Genomic DNA, 14,241 nt, shown 5'->3' on the forward strand with positions numbered 1-14,241 from the left:
TTACGCAATACCAAACCATTGTATATCAGTTACTTGATTCCGTATATCTATTTTTTTAAAGAAAAATTAATACAGAAAGGTCTTAGGGTGTGTGTATATATAAGCAAATGTGGGCAACCAGTTTTCCTGTCGGATCAGAGCATTCTTTTTAGTAGTTATCATTTCTTGCTTGATTTACTGCTTGTTTAAGTGGTCATTAAAAAGAAAGAGAAATGTCTGTATCCCACTTGTCTCAAAGTATGCAACGAAAGGATCTAGAAGTAAATCAGCCTGAACGAAAATACCATCAAATTTATTACTTGGCTCTCCGAAATGTTGGAGTTATTTTGCCTCAAGCATTGGTACATTGTGTTAGAAACTACAGCAATACCGACTGTATTATATACAATATCGTCTATATTGTTGCGTCTTGGAAGATGTCTTCTAATTTATTTTTCTGTAGAGCAATGAGGTAAAAAAAAGTCGGTTTTAAGAAAGGAATAAGTTTAAAAATAAACATTTCAGAAATCAAAGAATAAAACTGTATAAGTGGTAGTTTCCAATAACCAAATTTGTATTGGAACTTGAGAAATATACACTATATCACTCACGTGTAAAATGAAGCTTACGAATAATGTAAGAGATAATGTAGAGTACAAAAAGTTTTGTCATTTTTTTTCACTCTTTTGTTAGAACTAACGATTCAGATATTTTCTTCTCTCTTTACTTAAATGTAACAATTCATACGTTTCATCGTTTTGTTTTACAGATCTTATTGTTGTTGTTGCTTCCATTGTTGTTCTATCCGTGGGGTCCAATGGCCAGGTATTCGCTACATCAGCCATCCGAGGAATCCGGTTCCTTCAAATATTACGAATGTTACACGTAGATCGACAAGGTGGCACATGGAGGTTGCTGGGATCCGTTGTCTTCATCCATAGGCAGGTGAGTAAAACAATACATCCAGTAATTATCTTTATTCAGATTTAATTTTTGTTTTTTCGTTGTTGTTGTAGTACTGTGTAAACTCTGAAGTTTGCAGCTAAGTTGACAGGAATGAACCTAAACTAATAGTTTTTATACATTGCCTTGTGAAAGGTATTCAGAGAAAGGAAAAGAGTAAAATAGAGGTACATACCCTAACCGTTAGGTCTAAACTCATGACATGATACAAAGCTGGTTCGGAAAGAAATGAACTTTGGGTGTGTCAAGGAGATGGTGGAAGGATAATATAAAGTAGTTATTTCCCACTGATCGATGTATGACGTTCAACATGTCCGTATAGCTGAGATGCTAGTCGTAATCATTCTGAATTTCCTCTCGCATGGGTGATATTTCAGTGGTCACGATGGGAAGTAGAGCATTCCCATAGCACACATACATCCTAATGTTTTCCCGATGCACAGTAAAGCACTTTATCCTAAGATTCGTTCGGGCTTCCCTACCTAAGGATTGCGACCACCAAGGCAGCCAGTCATCGCAGCCACAACTGAGTGCACTGGCACTAAACAATCGATTGTTGGAGGTAGGTACGCGTTCCTTCTGTTCTTCTTGTACGATTATTCCTGACGCCTTATCATCGCCGAGAATATTTTTGGTGTTATCGATAATAAGCAGTGGCTAGAAGCGGTGGTATTCAGTAATGTAAGTAGTTTGTCTCTAACGTAATTTCTGCCATATGCGTATCAGTAGACTTCCAGGTGAGTGGAAAAATCAATGTTGTTTGCACTCACCATATAGGGATTATCTTGAAAGAGGCAACAATGTGCGCATCCCATTCATCTCTGGTCTTCAGCAGGAGTACGACTTGTGAGTCGTATATTTATGATGCAAATGAATACTGTTCTCCACCACTTCCTCAGACTTCTCATGGGAGAAAGTTCAGAGGATTCAGGATATGTGGCACTGGTGTAAATGCCACATTCTACCCTTTCGCAATTCTAGTTTCTGGAAACATTTTACTAAAGACCTTAAATTTCTTTGTGTGAGAGCCTTGTCTTACGTAAACCACTATTCAGGACAACCGCTGAATACAATTCCCAGCGATACCCGCAAGGCGAAGTTACAAGACAACGTGAGCCATTTGGAAGGGAGGCAAAAACTTGAACCAGATAGCAATTAAAAATTTATATAAAAAATGTACAACTTACATAAGGATATGCTCTGAAAGGAGGCACTCAAGGTCAGCATCATGGAAGGGTTCAAAGTGAATATTTTTTCTGGGAAAAATGTGGGGATTTAGGGGATACATTAGCGTCTCTGTCAATTCATAACCCAACATTCAAAAATTAATTTTGTATTGCGTTATGCACTCGAAGAACTGGCGAATAATTATCGCGTTTTGTAAACACAATCATATTATAATCATTTAAATTACTATTTCAAGGATAGGATACAACCACTTCCCACATATGTTCAATATGGCTATCTGCCACTCGCTGCAAATAGTCAAGACATTGGCTATACCCAAGCGTTGCAAATTATGATTAACAAGTAAGGAAGATATTCATATACACAAATTACCATCAGATTTCTTCTTAAATCACAGGGGGACACGGTGGCTTAGTGGTAGTGCACTTACCCCTGGTGCGTGGGATCCTGGCAAGTAAATGTGTCGGACAACATCGTGTTGGTGGGTTTTCTCGGGGTACTTTCGTTTCCTCCCATATTCTCATTCCACCAATTCTTCCATCTTTCACTTGCCTTAATTATTATCCGTGTTCTTTAGTGTGGGACGTTAAGTTGAAAGATTTCGTTTCTTGTCAAATCAAAATCACTATAAGTAATTCTAAGATATTTAACATCTTAAGTGGTCGTGACTTATTCACACGTCATACGATGGCTGAAGCACAGTGGCCTTGACATGTGTGAAGTCACCTGTGATAGTTCAGTTTCCAACAGACTAGTTATTTAATTTTGAAAGTAAAGCTGATTTTGTACGCTTTTAAAATTTAAATGGACTGAGGAAGGCAACGAGAAGATTTAAATACTTACTGCAAGCTTGCTAGCAGGCGAAAAAAAAAAACATTGCGAGGTTAATCTTGGATTCGCCATTTTGTATGGAAGCGGACATGGAAAATTAGGGGACTTTTAAGGATTCGTTCTGCATGTGAAGAGAAAGTAATCCTGAAATTTTCAGCTAATTATGAATTATTTTCACATAAAATTCTAAATTTATTCGGCTATAATATTTGTTGATGTCAGACATTTTGTACACAACATTTTTTTTTTGTTTTTATTTACAATGCCACACAATAAAAGTGTTAAAATTGCAATTTTTGATTGTTATAGAAAGCTATTGATATCATTGCTAAAAATATTATATACTCTAAATGAAAACTTCAATGTTTTCCCTTTAAATAATAATTCATGATCGTAATAAGTAAAATCAGAATGACAGGATATAAAATTGTTTTATGATAGTTAACAACCCTGTGTACTGTATTCAAGTGTCCGAGACAAATCATGACATGATTGACAAAGTAATCATAATGTGAGTGGGCGAAGAAGACGGAAAGAGAGAAGGGTGCTTAAAGGATAACTTTGATACCCCAATTCTAAAATAAAGTATTCTTGTTTGACCAGTGCCTCAAATTCCGTTTGATCATGTACGCAGACATTTATATATCATAAAATACTACCAAAGCAGAAAATATCACTCACCTTCTCCCTCCAGGAAAGATGAATTGAAAAAACAATACCTCAATCGCTTCAAAAATTTATGACTACTCTATATATCTATTCAGTAGGATTCTTTGTTTAATAAACATATCTTGAGGAGATCCTGACGGGAGCTTATGTAGTTCGGATTCTACGTTAATCAGTAGGTTCACGTCTCATATAGCCTTGCTGCTGAACGGAACGTTAAAATCAACTAATATCTTGAGGAAAAAATCAGTATTACGCTCTCTCTCTCTCTCACACACACACACACACACACACACACACACACATATATATATATATATATATATATATATATATATATATATATATATATATATATATATATATATATATATATATAAAAATTAAAAGACAAATTCTGACCAAAGTATATATTAACTAATTAACTAACAAATAATAGCGTTACAGTTTCGGCAAATTAACTTTGCCTTCATCAGACACATTATGAAATACAATTTCTAAGATTACAGCTTATATACTTCTTAAAATGAGAGGTCATTCCATGAACCAATCCTATTCGTCCTTTCCTTTTTAGCGAAACTGTCAGAATTTGTCTTTTAATTTATACAAGTTCCAAAGCTAAAATGAGTGGTATTCATATATATATATATATATATATATATATATATATATATATAAACTTCACTTCAAATGACTTCAAAATAGAAAAAAAATCTTTCGTTACTTCTTACATAACATTGGGCGGAACTGATAAATTAGTTTTTCATAAAGAAAGAAAATACATCCGACGCCTGTTTAAAAAGAAAAGAAACAGCCTATAAAATATTTGAAGTTGGAATTTCCTGATTCTTGCCATTCCTATGTTTTGGCAAGATTAACAGTAATATCTGGCAACAACTGTTAACACTCATACAGTTATTCTTCAAATTAAATTTACTTAAATGTGCTGCCTGTAGGATTCGTTAGTAGTTTACATGTTGATAGTCAATTTTTGCTTTCAGACTGAATGATTTTGATTTTAAAATAAGAAATAATAATGTCCTGAAAGAGTTACTAATAATCCATTGCACATAGCAGTGTAACATAACTAATAGTACAGTCATTACCAAAGTGAACACCACATCATAAAAGCTCTATCACTACTTTCGAAAGGAATTACTAATCTGTACTGTTTCCTCCACTATATAGCGCATATATTTCTGTATAACTTACCGAAAACCTGTCCAAATTCTCTTCGTTCCACTTGACAATATGTGCGAGAAAATGTACGTGCATTTGCTAACAAATATATAGATCTGATACGATGATGATAAACACATTTATTCCAAATAAAGTAGAGGTGTAGAGCACTTCTAACTTTGATAAACTAGTACACCATAAAACCTCAATATGCTGCAATCAGAGCCTCTATACCTCATAGTATTGGATCGAACAGGCGTTGCATGTGTTCGACGAATCGCATGCCACGCTACTTATACGCATAGGCACACGACATCAACATTGTCTACTACGGTACCGACCAATCACATCGCATTCATATGTTTGATAATCGACATGTCAGGGACCGTCTAGGAAATGGAAACGGCGGTACAATTTGTTTTTCAAAAATTGCTTGTATATTCCAGGTACATGTGCCAGTCATTATCCTGATGAAATGTGACGTCAGTGTTTGTTTCAAAGAAGGGTATGAGCTCGACCTCTGATATAGCAATCATTGTTGAGTTTGTTCTCAATGCTAAGCAGCCGAGATCGCATTTTATACTTAATGGCGCCTTACACCATTATGCCTGCCGTTAGGCCGCATGACGCTCGGCAATCTCACTGGCCGATTGCATTTATGACGATAGTGTTCAAATGTGTTTTCAGCCATCATTTTAAGACAAGTTCGTCATAAAAAAAAAAAACTACTATCATTTATCACTCGGCGTAGCAGCAATGGTGTTTACATGCCCTTTGTGTCCTAATCGTTTGTGGTTGTGAGCCTATGGAAGTCGACGCTAAGCTACAGTCCAGCGTTTTAATCCGACGAACTGTCGACGCAAATAAGTTGCCGTTTCCGCTACCGTGCACTAACATCGAATTACATTATACTCCGTCACGGGTGTGGGGGTCATCGCGTATTGTGGTTACAATACATGGTCCACTGTCCAATCATCACTGTGTAATATTTATTGTTTCCATATACACATTACTATCCTGGCAGCATACTTTGTATTAACATTAAGGAGCTGTTCCAAAAGTGCCCACCCGTTTTCGTTGCGCGCATACAATTTGGTGTGGGAAGAAGTCATGGCCTAAGACCACATATAAATACTGGTGACCATAGCTCAGCGTGAACATGACCAAAAATGTGTCAATAATACAATGGAAATGCCCCTAGGGCGCGCATGTTTTATATATATATATATATATATAATATTGTTTATATCGCCCAAAAGAGATTTTATATAAGAGTGCTCCGTTGAGATTTTATGGAGGTGAGACTGCACTATGAGTTTTATCGCACTCGACCCTGTGGAACAGGGGAAACAAATAGAGTGAAAGTCAGGGGACATACCATCTCCGATGCTCAGACTGGCTTGATATGAAGCAAACACCTTACTTTGTAAGTGCACATATCCACTCATGCCACAGTAATCAGTTAAAGTACTTGTACTGCACTTTTGTTTTATACGATCTTGCTCGGTAAAGGGACGATTGCATTATAGGATATATATTTGTCAATGTGCAAATGGCGCACCGACAGTTGAATGTTGTGTCCATGTCATGCTCATTATTTGGTACTTAGGATTGGGCAAAGCAATTGCACCACGTCCTAAGACATCTGCATTCCTGGATGATTTATTTTATTCACAAAAAAACTAACCTAGGATCTTGGGCGATAACGATGAACCATTCCTGTCAGGATGATGGAATTAACAATTGAATCTTTTTGAATGCTTATGTGTAACACATTGTACACATTGTGTAACATCGTACGTAATAATAATCCCAACTACCTGAGCCGTACTGGGAATAGGTGAAACCTTGTAGTTCGGCTCAGGTAACACATCAATCATTTTGTGTGTTACCTTTCAATACTACGTGTTACACTAATGCAATGATCAGTTTTTTTCTGCGAACATCCTTGTTTCTTTTTAGATATGGTGCACAATGTGCGAAATCCTAACTACCATTCAACTCCACTTATTTAATCTATAACAATGCCACTCAGCGGAAATACGACACACGGTTATGGCATTCTCTTCCGAGAGGTTTGCCTCATATCTAGCCAATATGAGCATCGGAGATGGTACGTCCCCTGATTTTGACTCGATTTGTTTCCTTATTCCACAGGCTCGAGTGCGATGAAACTCAGTGCTTATAGAGCTCAGAGTGTAGTCTCACTTCCACCAAACTTCAACGGACCGCGCCCCCTCTTTTGGGCGATATAAACAAAATATACAAAAAACATGCGCGCTTTATGGGCATTTCCATTATATTGTTAACCTATGTTTGGTCATGTTCCCACTGAGTTATTGCCACCATTGTTAATATGTGAAGGTCTTAAGCCACGACCTCTTCCCACACCAAATTGTATGCACGCAACACAAATGGGAAAATTGTGCATTTTTGAAATAGCTCCTTTTGCGGTACGAAAACTTGCCTTCTCATGCATCGCCTCGTTGTCCATTTACATTGCGCCCTTTGACATCGGCGAGGCGTAGTAACGTTTGGCTGCATGTTTTTTGTTCGTTTGTTTATGCTAAATTATCTGAATGCTATGTAAAGAGCCCTCTTGTATTACTTTTCACTCACAGAACTAATGATACTGCTGCGCCCACGCATGCGCTATTGCGCTGAAATTCTAGCCGCTTGTATGTCATACCCGAAAAGCTTGGAATCTTTCCCGTCGTCTCTTCTTGATGTAGCAATTTTCACAAATAGCAGCGTATGCCAGCAGTGTTTTGCAAAACCTCTTTTGCGTTTGGCACTAAGTACAAAGCCTTGATTTCTCCTGTATAGTGATTGACGTTAAGGAAACAAATATGCTAAAAAGTATAATGTAATTAATTTGTGCTTACTTGCATTCATGTATAGTAATATCATCTTTGTAATAACTTACTAGTAATATCATCTTACGACGTCCTTTGTGAAAGAGTAGAGTATTACGCACAAATATGGGTGGAGATAAGAATATACTGTATGTTTCTGTGAATAGTGTTTAAGCATGTCATGGGTAAATATTAAAGAAAATTTAAGATCATTAATTATGATAGCTTGCCTAGATAATATTTTTAATCATATATATGTGAGTAAGTATAGCTGCAATTGATAATATTCAGTAAAACAAACGAGGAAAATCTCGATCACATGAGATTGCCTCCTCCTGGGTATGGATGTGAAGAAAGATAGCAAAGAACACTCTTATCCAGCATTTTTTTTAGTAAATTACAGATAATACACTTATTAAACGGATTAAGTGATTAAATATAGGGCGTTTCTTGTCAATTACACATACCAGTGTTGTATTTATGTGTATATACAATATGCGTACTTTCCTTCTCATTGGAAAAATATGTGATTTAAAAAAAAAAGACAATCAAAAAGTCCTTCATTATACATTGTTCTTATGGTTATTATGAATTCTGTAATTTCCCCTTTCTTTAATATTGATCTCTAACACAACTGTAGCGTGCTAATATCCGAATTATTTTTCACTAAAAATGTTGATCGATAATTATGTATTATATATATATATATAATAAAAAATACTGCTTGAAGTATTTTGTTGATGTTAACTTTTACGACATTGGTATTAGTTAAGTGAGAAGTCTAGTTTCGACACATTCTCTGACATTTATAGTATTTATTTATCCGTGGGAGCACGATGACTGAGTGTTGCATTCCTCCCCTCTACAGCTAGGTGACTCTGATTCGATCCCAGGTCAAGTAAGTTTCTGATGGACATCGGCATCATGTCCATGAGTTTTCTCAAGGTTCTCCGGTTTTCTCCCACATTCTAGTTTCGTCAATTCTTTCATTATCATTTACCTTCATTTATCATCCGTCTTTAGTCCAAAGGATATAACCGTTGGATCTAGAATGAAAAATTTAATTTCAGTTAATTTATCCGTATACAGTAATTTCAGTTTATAACCAAATGTTCATAGAAGTATTGTATCACTCTTCAGAAGACTTGTTTCACATCATAGATGCAATTTGGAAAATATAAAAGAACGATTTCTTAATATTTTTCTTCTTTGTTTTATAATATAAAAATAGATTATCACAAAATATAAGAAATATATATTCCTATTTCTGAAAAACCTTTTTACATCTGTTCAGAGATAGGTATTATTTCCTGATTATTTTACCTCAGTTTTATGACCCTGCGTAGTCAATAACGTTCTCTCCTTTGGTGCGAGCGGTAGTAGATATGAGGCACTATGGCTGAAATTTGATCCCTCCCGTTCTTAGAATTCGGTATCATTTCCTGGAATTGGTAGGCAAGTTTCGACAAGCCTTTAGTTGCTATGGTCATAGCCTTTTACGGCTACCACAGAAGTGCGTGGGAAAATTTTGGTTTATTTGACCCCCCGTCAACCCCTCCTCCTCTTTAGTTGCTATGTTCATAGCCTTTTACGGTTACCACAGAAGCCCGTGGGAAAATGTTGGTTTGCTGTTGCTATGCTCATAGTCTTGGACGCCTACCAGATGTAAAAACAAGATAAAACATGCCTTTTTCGTGTTCTTGTCGTTTATTGGCTAATAATTTGAATCCCCAAACCCCTCACCCCTCCTGCGAAGAGCGTAAGCGGAACGTATGTGCTTGTGTAGATCATTCTGTTAGCAGCTGTTGCAAAGGAAGAAACGTCAAAAATTTTAAAGATGTCATCGTCAATGAGTTTATTAGATAAACTTAATAAGCCATCAATGGTACCCTTTACAAAAATGCGAGATTTGGAGATTGGAGTACCATTTCGTATTGTAAACTGTGAGATAATTACAACGGTATATGGTAGGAAGGCCTGTGTGACATTTGAAGGAGGTGAAAAAGTGATTTTACCTGGACGTTGTACTGAAAAATTGGAAGCAGATAATGGTGCATTATTAACGTATTTACAAAGTGGAAATGTCTGTTTAATATATAAAGGAATGAAGATTAATGTATCTGGACGTAACATGCACGATCTTGAATTTACTGAACTGGTTTACTCATCGTAAGTGTATGGTGCCATGTACAAACAAGATGAAACATGAATTTTCCTCTTCGCCCCTCCTCTTCATGCATGCGCAGTCATCTGTATGCATAGTGTCGTTATTCTGTACTGACCAGCGACTGGAGTAACATGTCTTTGAGTGCTTGTGCGTCAACTATGGATATCAAAAAAGAGTACTTGTTAAATGTTGAATATGGACTTAATTCAATGAAAACCAAATTAATTTGCATTGGACTGGATAGTGATACATTTGAACCAGTGATTCGTGTTGGCAAAGGACTTGTGTTTGGAGTGGAGTTAAATTTGGCAGAGTGGGAGAAACTTGTACATTTAACCCCATTTGTTACGGACTATTTAAATTCTCAAGTGGAAATTACATTTATAAAATCTCTTGGTCGAAAAAACGAACTGGTGGTACGAAAACTAATGGGTGAAAAATTAGTGATGTTAGAGAAGAAAGGAACACTTCATGCTCCTCGAAACACTGTGTACTTATCTTCAAGTGATTGGCTTTATTTCTTGGAAATATTACCGTGTATTGAACATGCTGTGAAAAACAGTAAAGTTTGTAGTGTTGTGCTACGTGAATATTTTGACTTGTGTACAGATACTATTCGTAATCATGTACAATTACAGTGTCTTACATGCAGAGGACTTGCCGGAATCCATACCTGTGTAGATGAACAGAGTATTATTAATGGTATGAACATCAGTTTTCCAAGTGTCTCTCTTGATAAGAACAGTGATGTGAACATTGATGGTGAACGATTAAAATTGGAAATGAAAGTATTTTGCAAACAAAAACTCATAGATTCAATAATGGCTGATTTATTTGATAGTGTATCGACACAGCCATGGTGGGGGGAAACCGAAACTCAACCTTCGGAGGGTATCAATGAAGTGAACGACTCTTCATAAAGAAGGAGAAATTGATTTGTTTTTTCATGTATACGAAACAACGTAATATCAAATGTAATAAAAATATATATATAGTGGAAAGTGAAATGTTTTATTTGTGTGTGTGTGTTTTGTGTTCGTTTCATACACCTCAATATGTTAGGATTTTAAAGTTTTTTATAAGAAAAAAATCCTAACATATTTTTTCCTCGTATATTATAAGTGATACGTATAATAATAATAATAATAATCATAATGAATTCAAATTCTTGAAATGAATGTTAAAATAAAAATTAGTATTTGAAATTATTATTATTATACAACTTTGTCTTAAGTATGATAGGACTTTTTTTTAATTTTTAAAAAAGGAACTCAAATAATTAATATTAAAATTTTAAAAACAAAAGTCCTATCATAATAATAATAATAATATTGAATTCACATACTTGATTTAATTTACGAAAGAATAACTGATTAAGTATTTGAATTCATTATTATTATTATGTAGTTATATGATTACATCATTGAATTAAAAAATCAGTTTTAGAATTTTTTTTTTAAATCACTATGAAATTCTTTAATTCAATGACTTAAAAATATGTTTTATGATATGTGTATTTAATTACATAACTGATCATAAAACATATTTATTTATTAGGAAACGGAGAAAATAAGAAATAAAACATTTGTTTTCAAAGAGAAAAAATAATACAAAGTGTTTATTGTTGATGAAACTATTTACACAATTAAAACGCCGGTAAGTATAGTACATTTTAAAAAAAAGAACGTTAGATTTTGTTTCCATTGTCCATGTGTTGATAACTTCACAACTGTCATATACTGTTCACTGATGATACTACTGCTGTTGATGTTGGTGATGAAACGTAGATACAAGTCAATCTGAACATTGAAGATGATGTCCATACACACGATGACGATCTTTTACTCTCTGAAATGAAAAAAATGAAAAAAACAAACTTAAAATTTATTTTATCTATAATCATGAACAAATAATAATACATACAAACACATTATAATAAAGAAGAAGAAGAAGAAGAAATGGCTACCTGCAATAATATGAAAAGAAAGTAATCAAAACAAACGAAGAAGAAGAATGAAGACATGATTACCTGTAAAAGTAAATACAGCAAACGACGATCATTTTTTTCTGGAGTTGATGAGAAAGTGTAATGAAATTCATTTAAGGACTTTCCTTTAGCTTTGAAGCATAGGAAAAGATATGAATAATGTCCACATAGGGATGATTTCACACTTTGAATTTGTTTATTATTAAATGTATAAGAAGTGGAATTTCTACGTAGAAATTGAATATGATGCATTACATATGGAGGAAATCCAAATGTATCGAAGTAGTGGGCACGGCCATCAGTATGAATATATACGGAAATCCAGTGTGTGCCAAGTTTGTTCGAGGGATCTGTATTTATGATGATAGCTGCAGGTAGTGGAACATGTGCTGGTAATTCATTGGCTGCATATACGCCAACGAAATGATTGTGAAATAAAGAATTTGTTTGCAAAGCATTTAATAAATCTAGTGTAGAGGACATCATGTATAAAAATGCAGACATGTACATATATGATATGATATTTAAATAACGTACCTTTAAAAATCCATGATGATGTTCCTCTGATGATCCACTTCTAAGAGAGATTGGAATTCTCCATACACAATGCAGGAGATAGGTGCTGGTAGAGGCTTCGTAAAATGAACTTCCAGACGAACACACCCATGACGTATAAGATTCCAATGCTGCACAGCGCTGGCTTCTCCATCTTGAGTAATGTCGAAAACAAAGATAGTGTATCCTTGAGGAAAGTCAAGGCGAGGAATATTGTTGCCATGATTTGAAAAGTGAATGCCTGATCCACAGAATAAGGTATGGTATGAGGAAACATAGAGGTTGTTTTCGAAAATTGGTTGTAATGGTTTTGAAGGTACAGGTTTTCCATCAATGTATAGAGAGAAGAAATTGATGTCAAAATGTTTGAAATGAAATGGATTTGAAGTTATTGTTCCTGTATAGGCATCATTTTGTGTAAACGCCACAATCACTCGAGTTGGTAATACTCCCATAAATAAATTATCTATTGTTTTTGATTGAAGATCCTTTGGAATGACGAACGACTTCATTTGCACTCTTGTGAGAGGATATTTGGCTGTTGTTGATTGTAGAAGCTTGTTATGTGCTAGTTTTATTGTAGGACTAACATTAATCTTTTTAATATGTAAAGCAGCGTCTAAAATGTTCACTTTAGCTTCAACAGACGCATCACTAGCGATGAGACAAAAGTTTGGCTTTGCAGGAATTAACTTGAGACGTAATTCTACTCCTTGGATTAAAAATTTATCTTGATTAAAAATATCACAATGAAGATGTCCAAGCATGTCGAATTTTGCACTTTTTTTTGTTAATTCATAACGTTGTTGAAATCCTTTATTACCACTAGATGTTGCATCCATATGTCCAGCAGTATCTTGAAACCAGAATGCACATTGAAGATGAGTATTTTTAGCAGAATCATCATAATTTAACAGTTTTTCAATGTATGATCGATATGGATGATTATGAGATGGAAATGAAATCAGTTTGTTATTTAAATACACTTCCACTTCACTGAACATAGAATTTAAAAAGTCATTAATAGGAGCCACAGCTTTATCACTTTCACCAAATGCTGATCCATCAGGCTTAACGATTTGAGCTTCGATGTAAAGAAGAGTATGTGGTAGATCTATGTATTCATCACTTGTTCCTGGGATGACAAACTCTATAGGAGCATTATCAGCTAGTGAACTGATTGGTTTGTATGTAACAACATGATTATCCAATATACTGGTTTGCGTTGGTTTTGTAGAAAAAATATCTAGTTCACTTTTTACACACTCGCAGGATTGATGATGTAAGAAAGCCATAATGGTGATGATTTAATCAAAGATATCGTGTGATAACTTCCTCTTCTTATAAGACTGATTTTTCTTTGTTTTCTGTGTACGTTTCCTCTTGCCCTTCTCCTTCTTCTTCTTGCGCTTGATGATGTGTAATGGTGAAGGGTTAAAGATGGAATGATGTGTAATTCTTCTTTTCCTTCGTTGATATCCAGATCCTAGCATAGATTTCAGTTTATTTTTTGCTTTGTCTTGCAAGACGGATCTCGCTTCACCCATTCGTTGATGAAAGGATTCGTTAATAGGTTGATTGTCGATGATGACATCAGTAATAACGTTTGCTCCAGATTTTAATAATTCCTTTCCTACTGTTTTAGCTCCTTGTTTTACTAGTGGCATGACAGAACGAAATAATCCTCCAAGGAAACTTCCAATACCATGTCCAACTTGATAAGGGGAGCCAACATAAACGTTTCCAGTTCCAGAAAGAGCTTGTTTTTGATAATATTGTAAATATGGATTATTCATATTTGTCGATGTTGACGCACTGGTCGAAAATGTAGTTTAACGCATACAGTTCCGAAAGTGAATGCCAATGGAGAG

General features: G+C 35.0%; 1 protein-coding gene across 4 annotated transcripts in view; it reads left to right on the plus strand.

Annotated features, from left to right (window-relative positions):
* Nucleotides 1-14,241, plus strand: part of LOC145680853 (potassium voltage-gated channel subfamily KQT member 1-like) — a 422,605-nt gene that overhangs the window by 339,328 nt on the left and 69,036 nt on the right. For all 4 annotated transcript variants that reach the window (XM_081751981.1, XM_081751982.1, XM_081751983.1 and 1 more), the window contains one exon: nucleotides 749-924. In XM_081751981.1, coding sequence (XP_081608107.1) covers nucleotides 749-924 — 176 coding nt within the window. The remainder of the gene's footprint in view (nucleotides 1-748; nucleotides 925-14,241) is intronic.

The sequence above is a fragment of the Thermobia domestica genome, chromosome 3 (genome assembly GCF_964235325.1).
Source record: "Thermobia domestica chromosome 3, izTheDome1.hap1.1, whole genome shotgun sequence".
NCBI lineage: Eukaryota > Metazoa > Arthropoda > Insecta > Zygentoma > Lepismatidae > Thermobia > Thermobia domestica.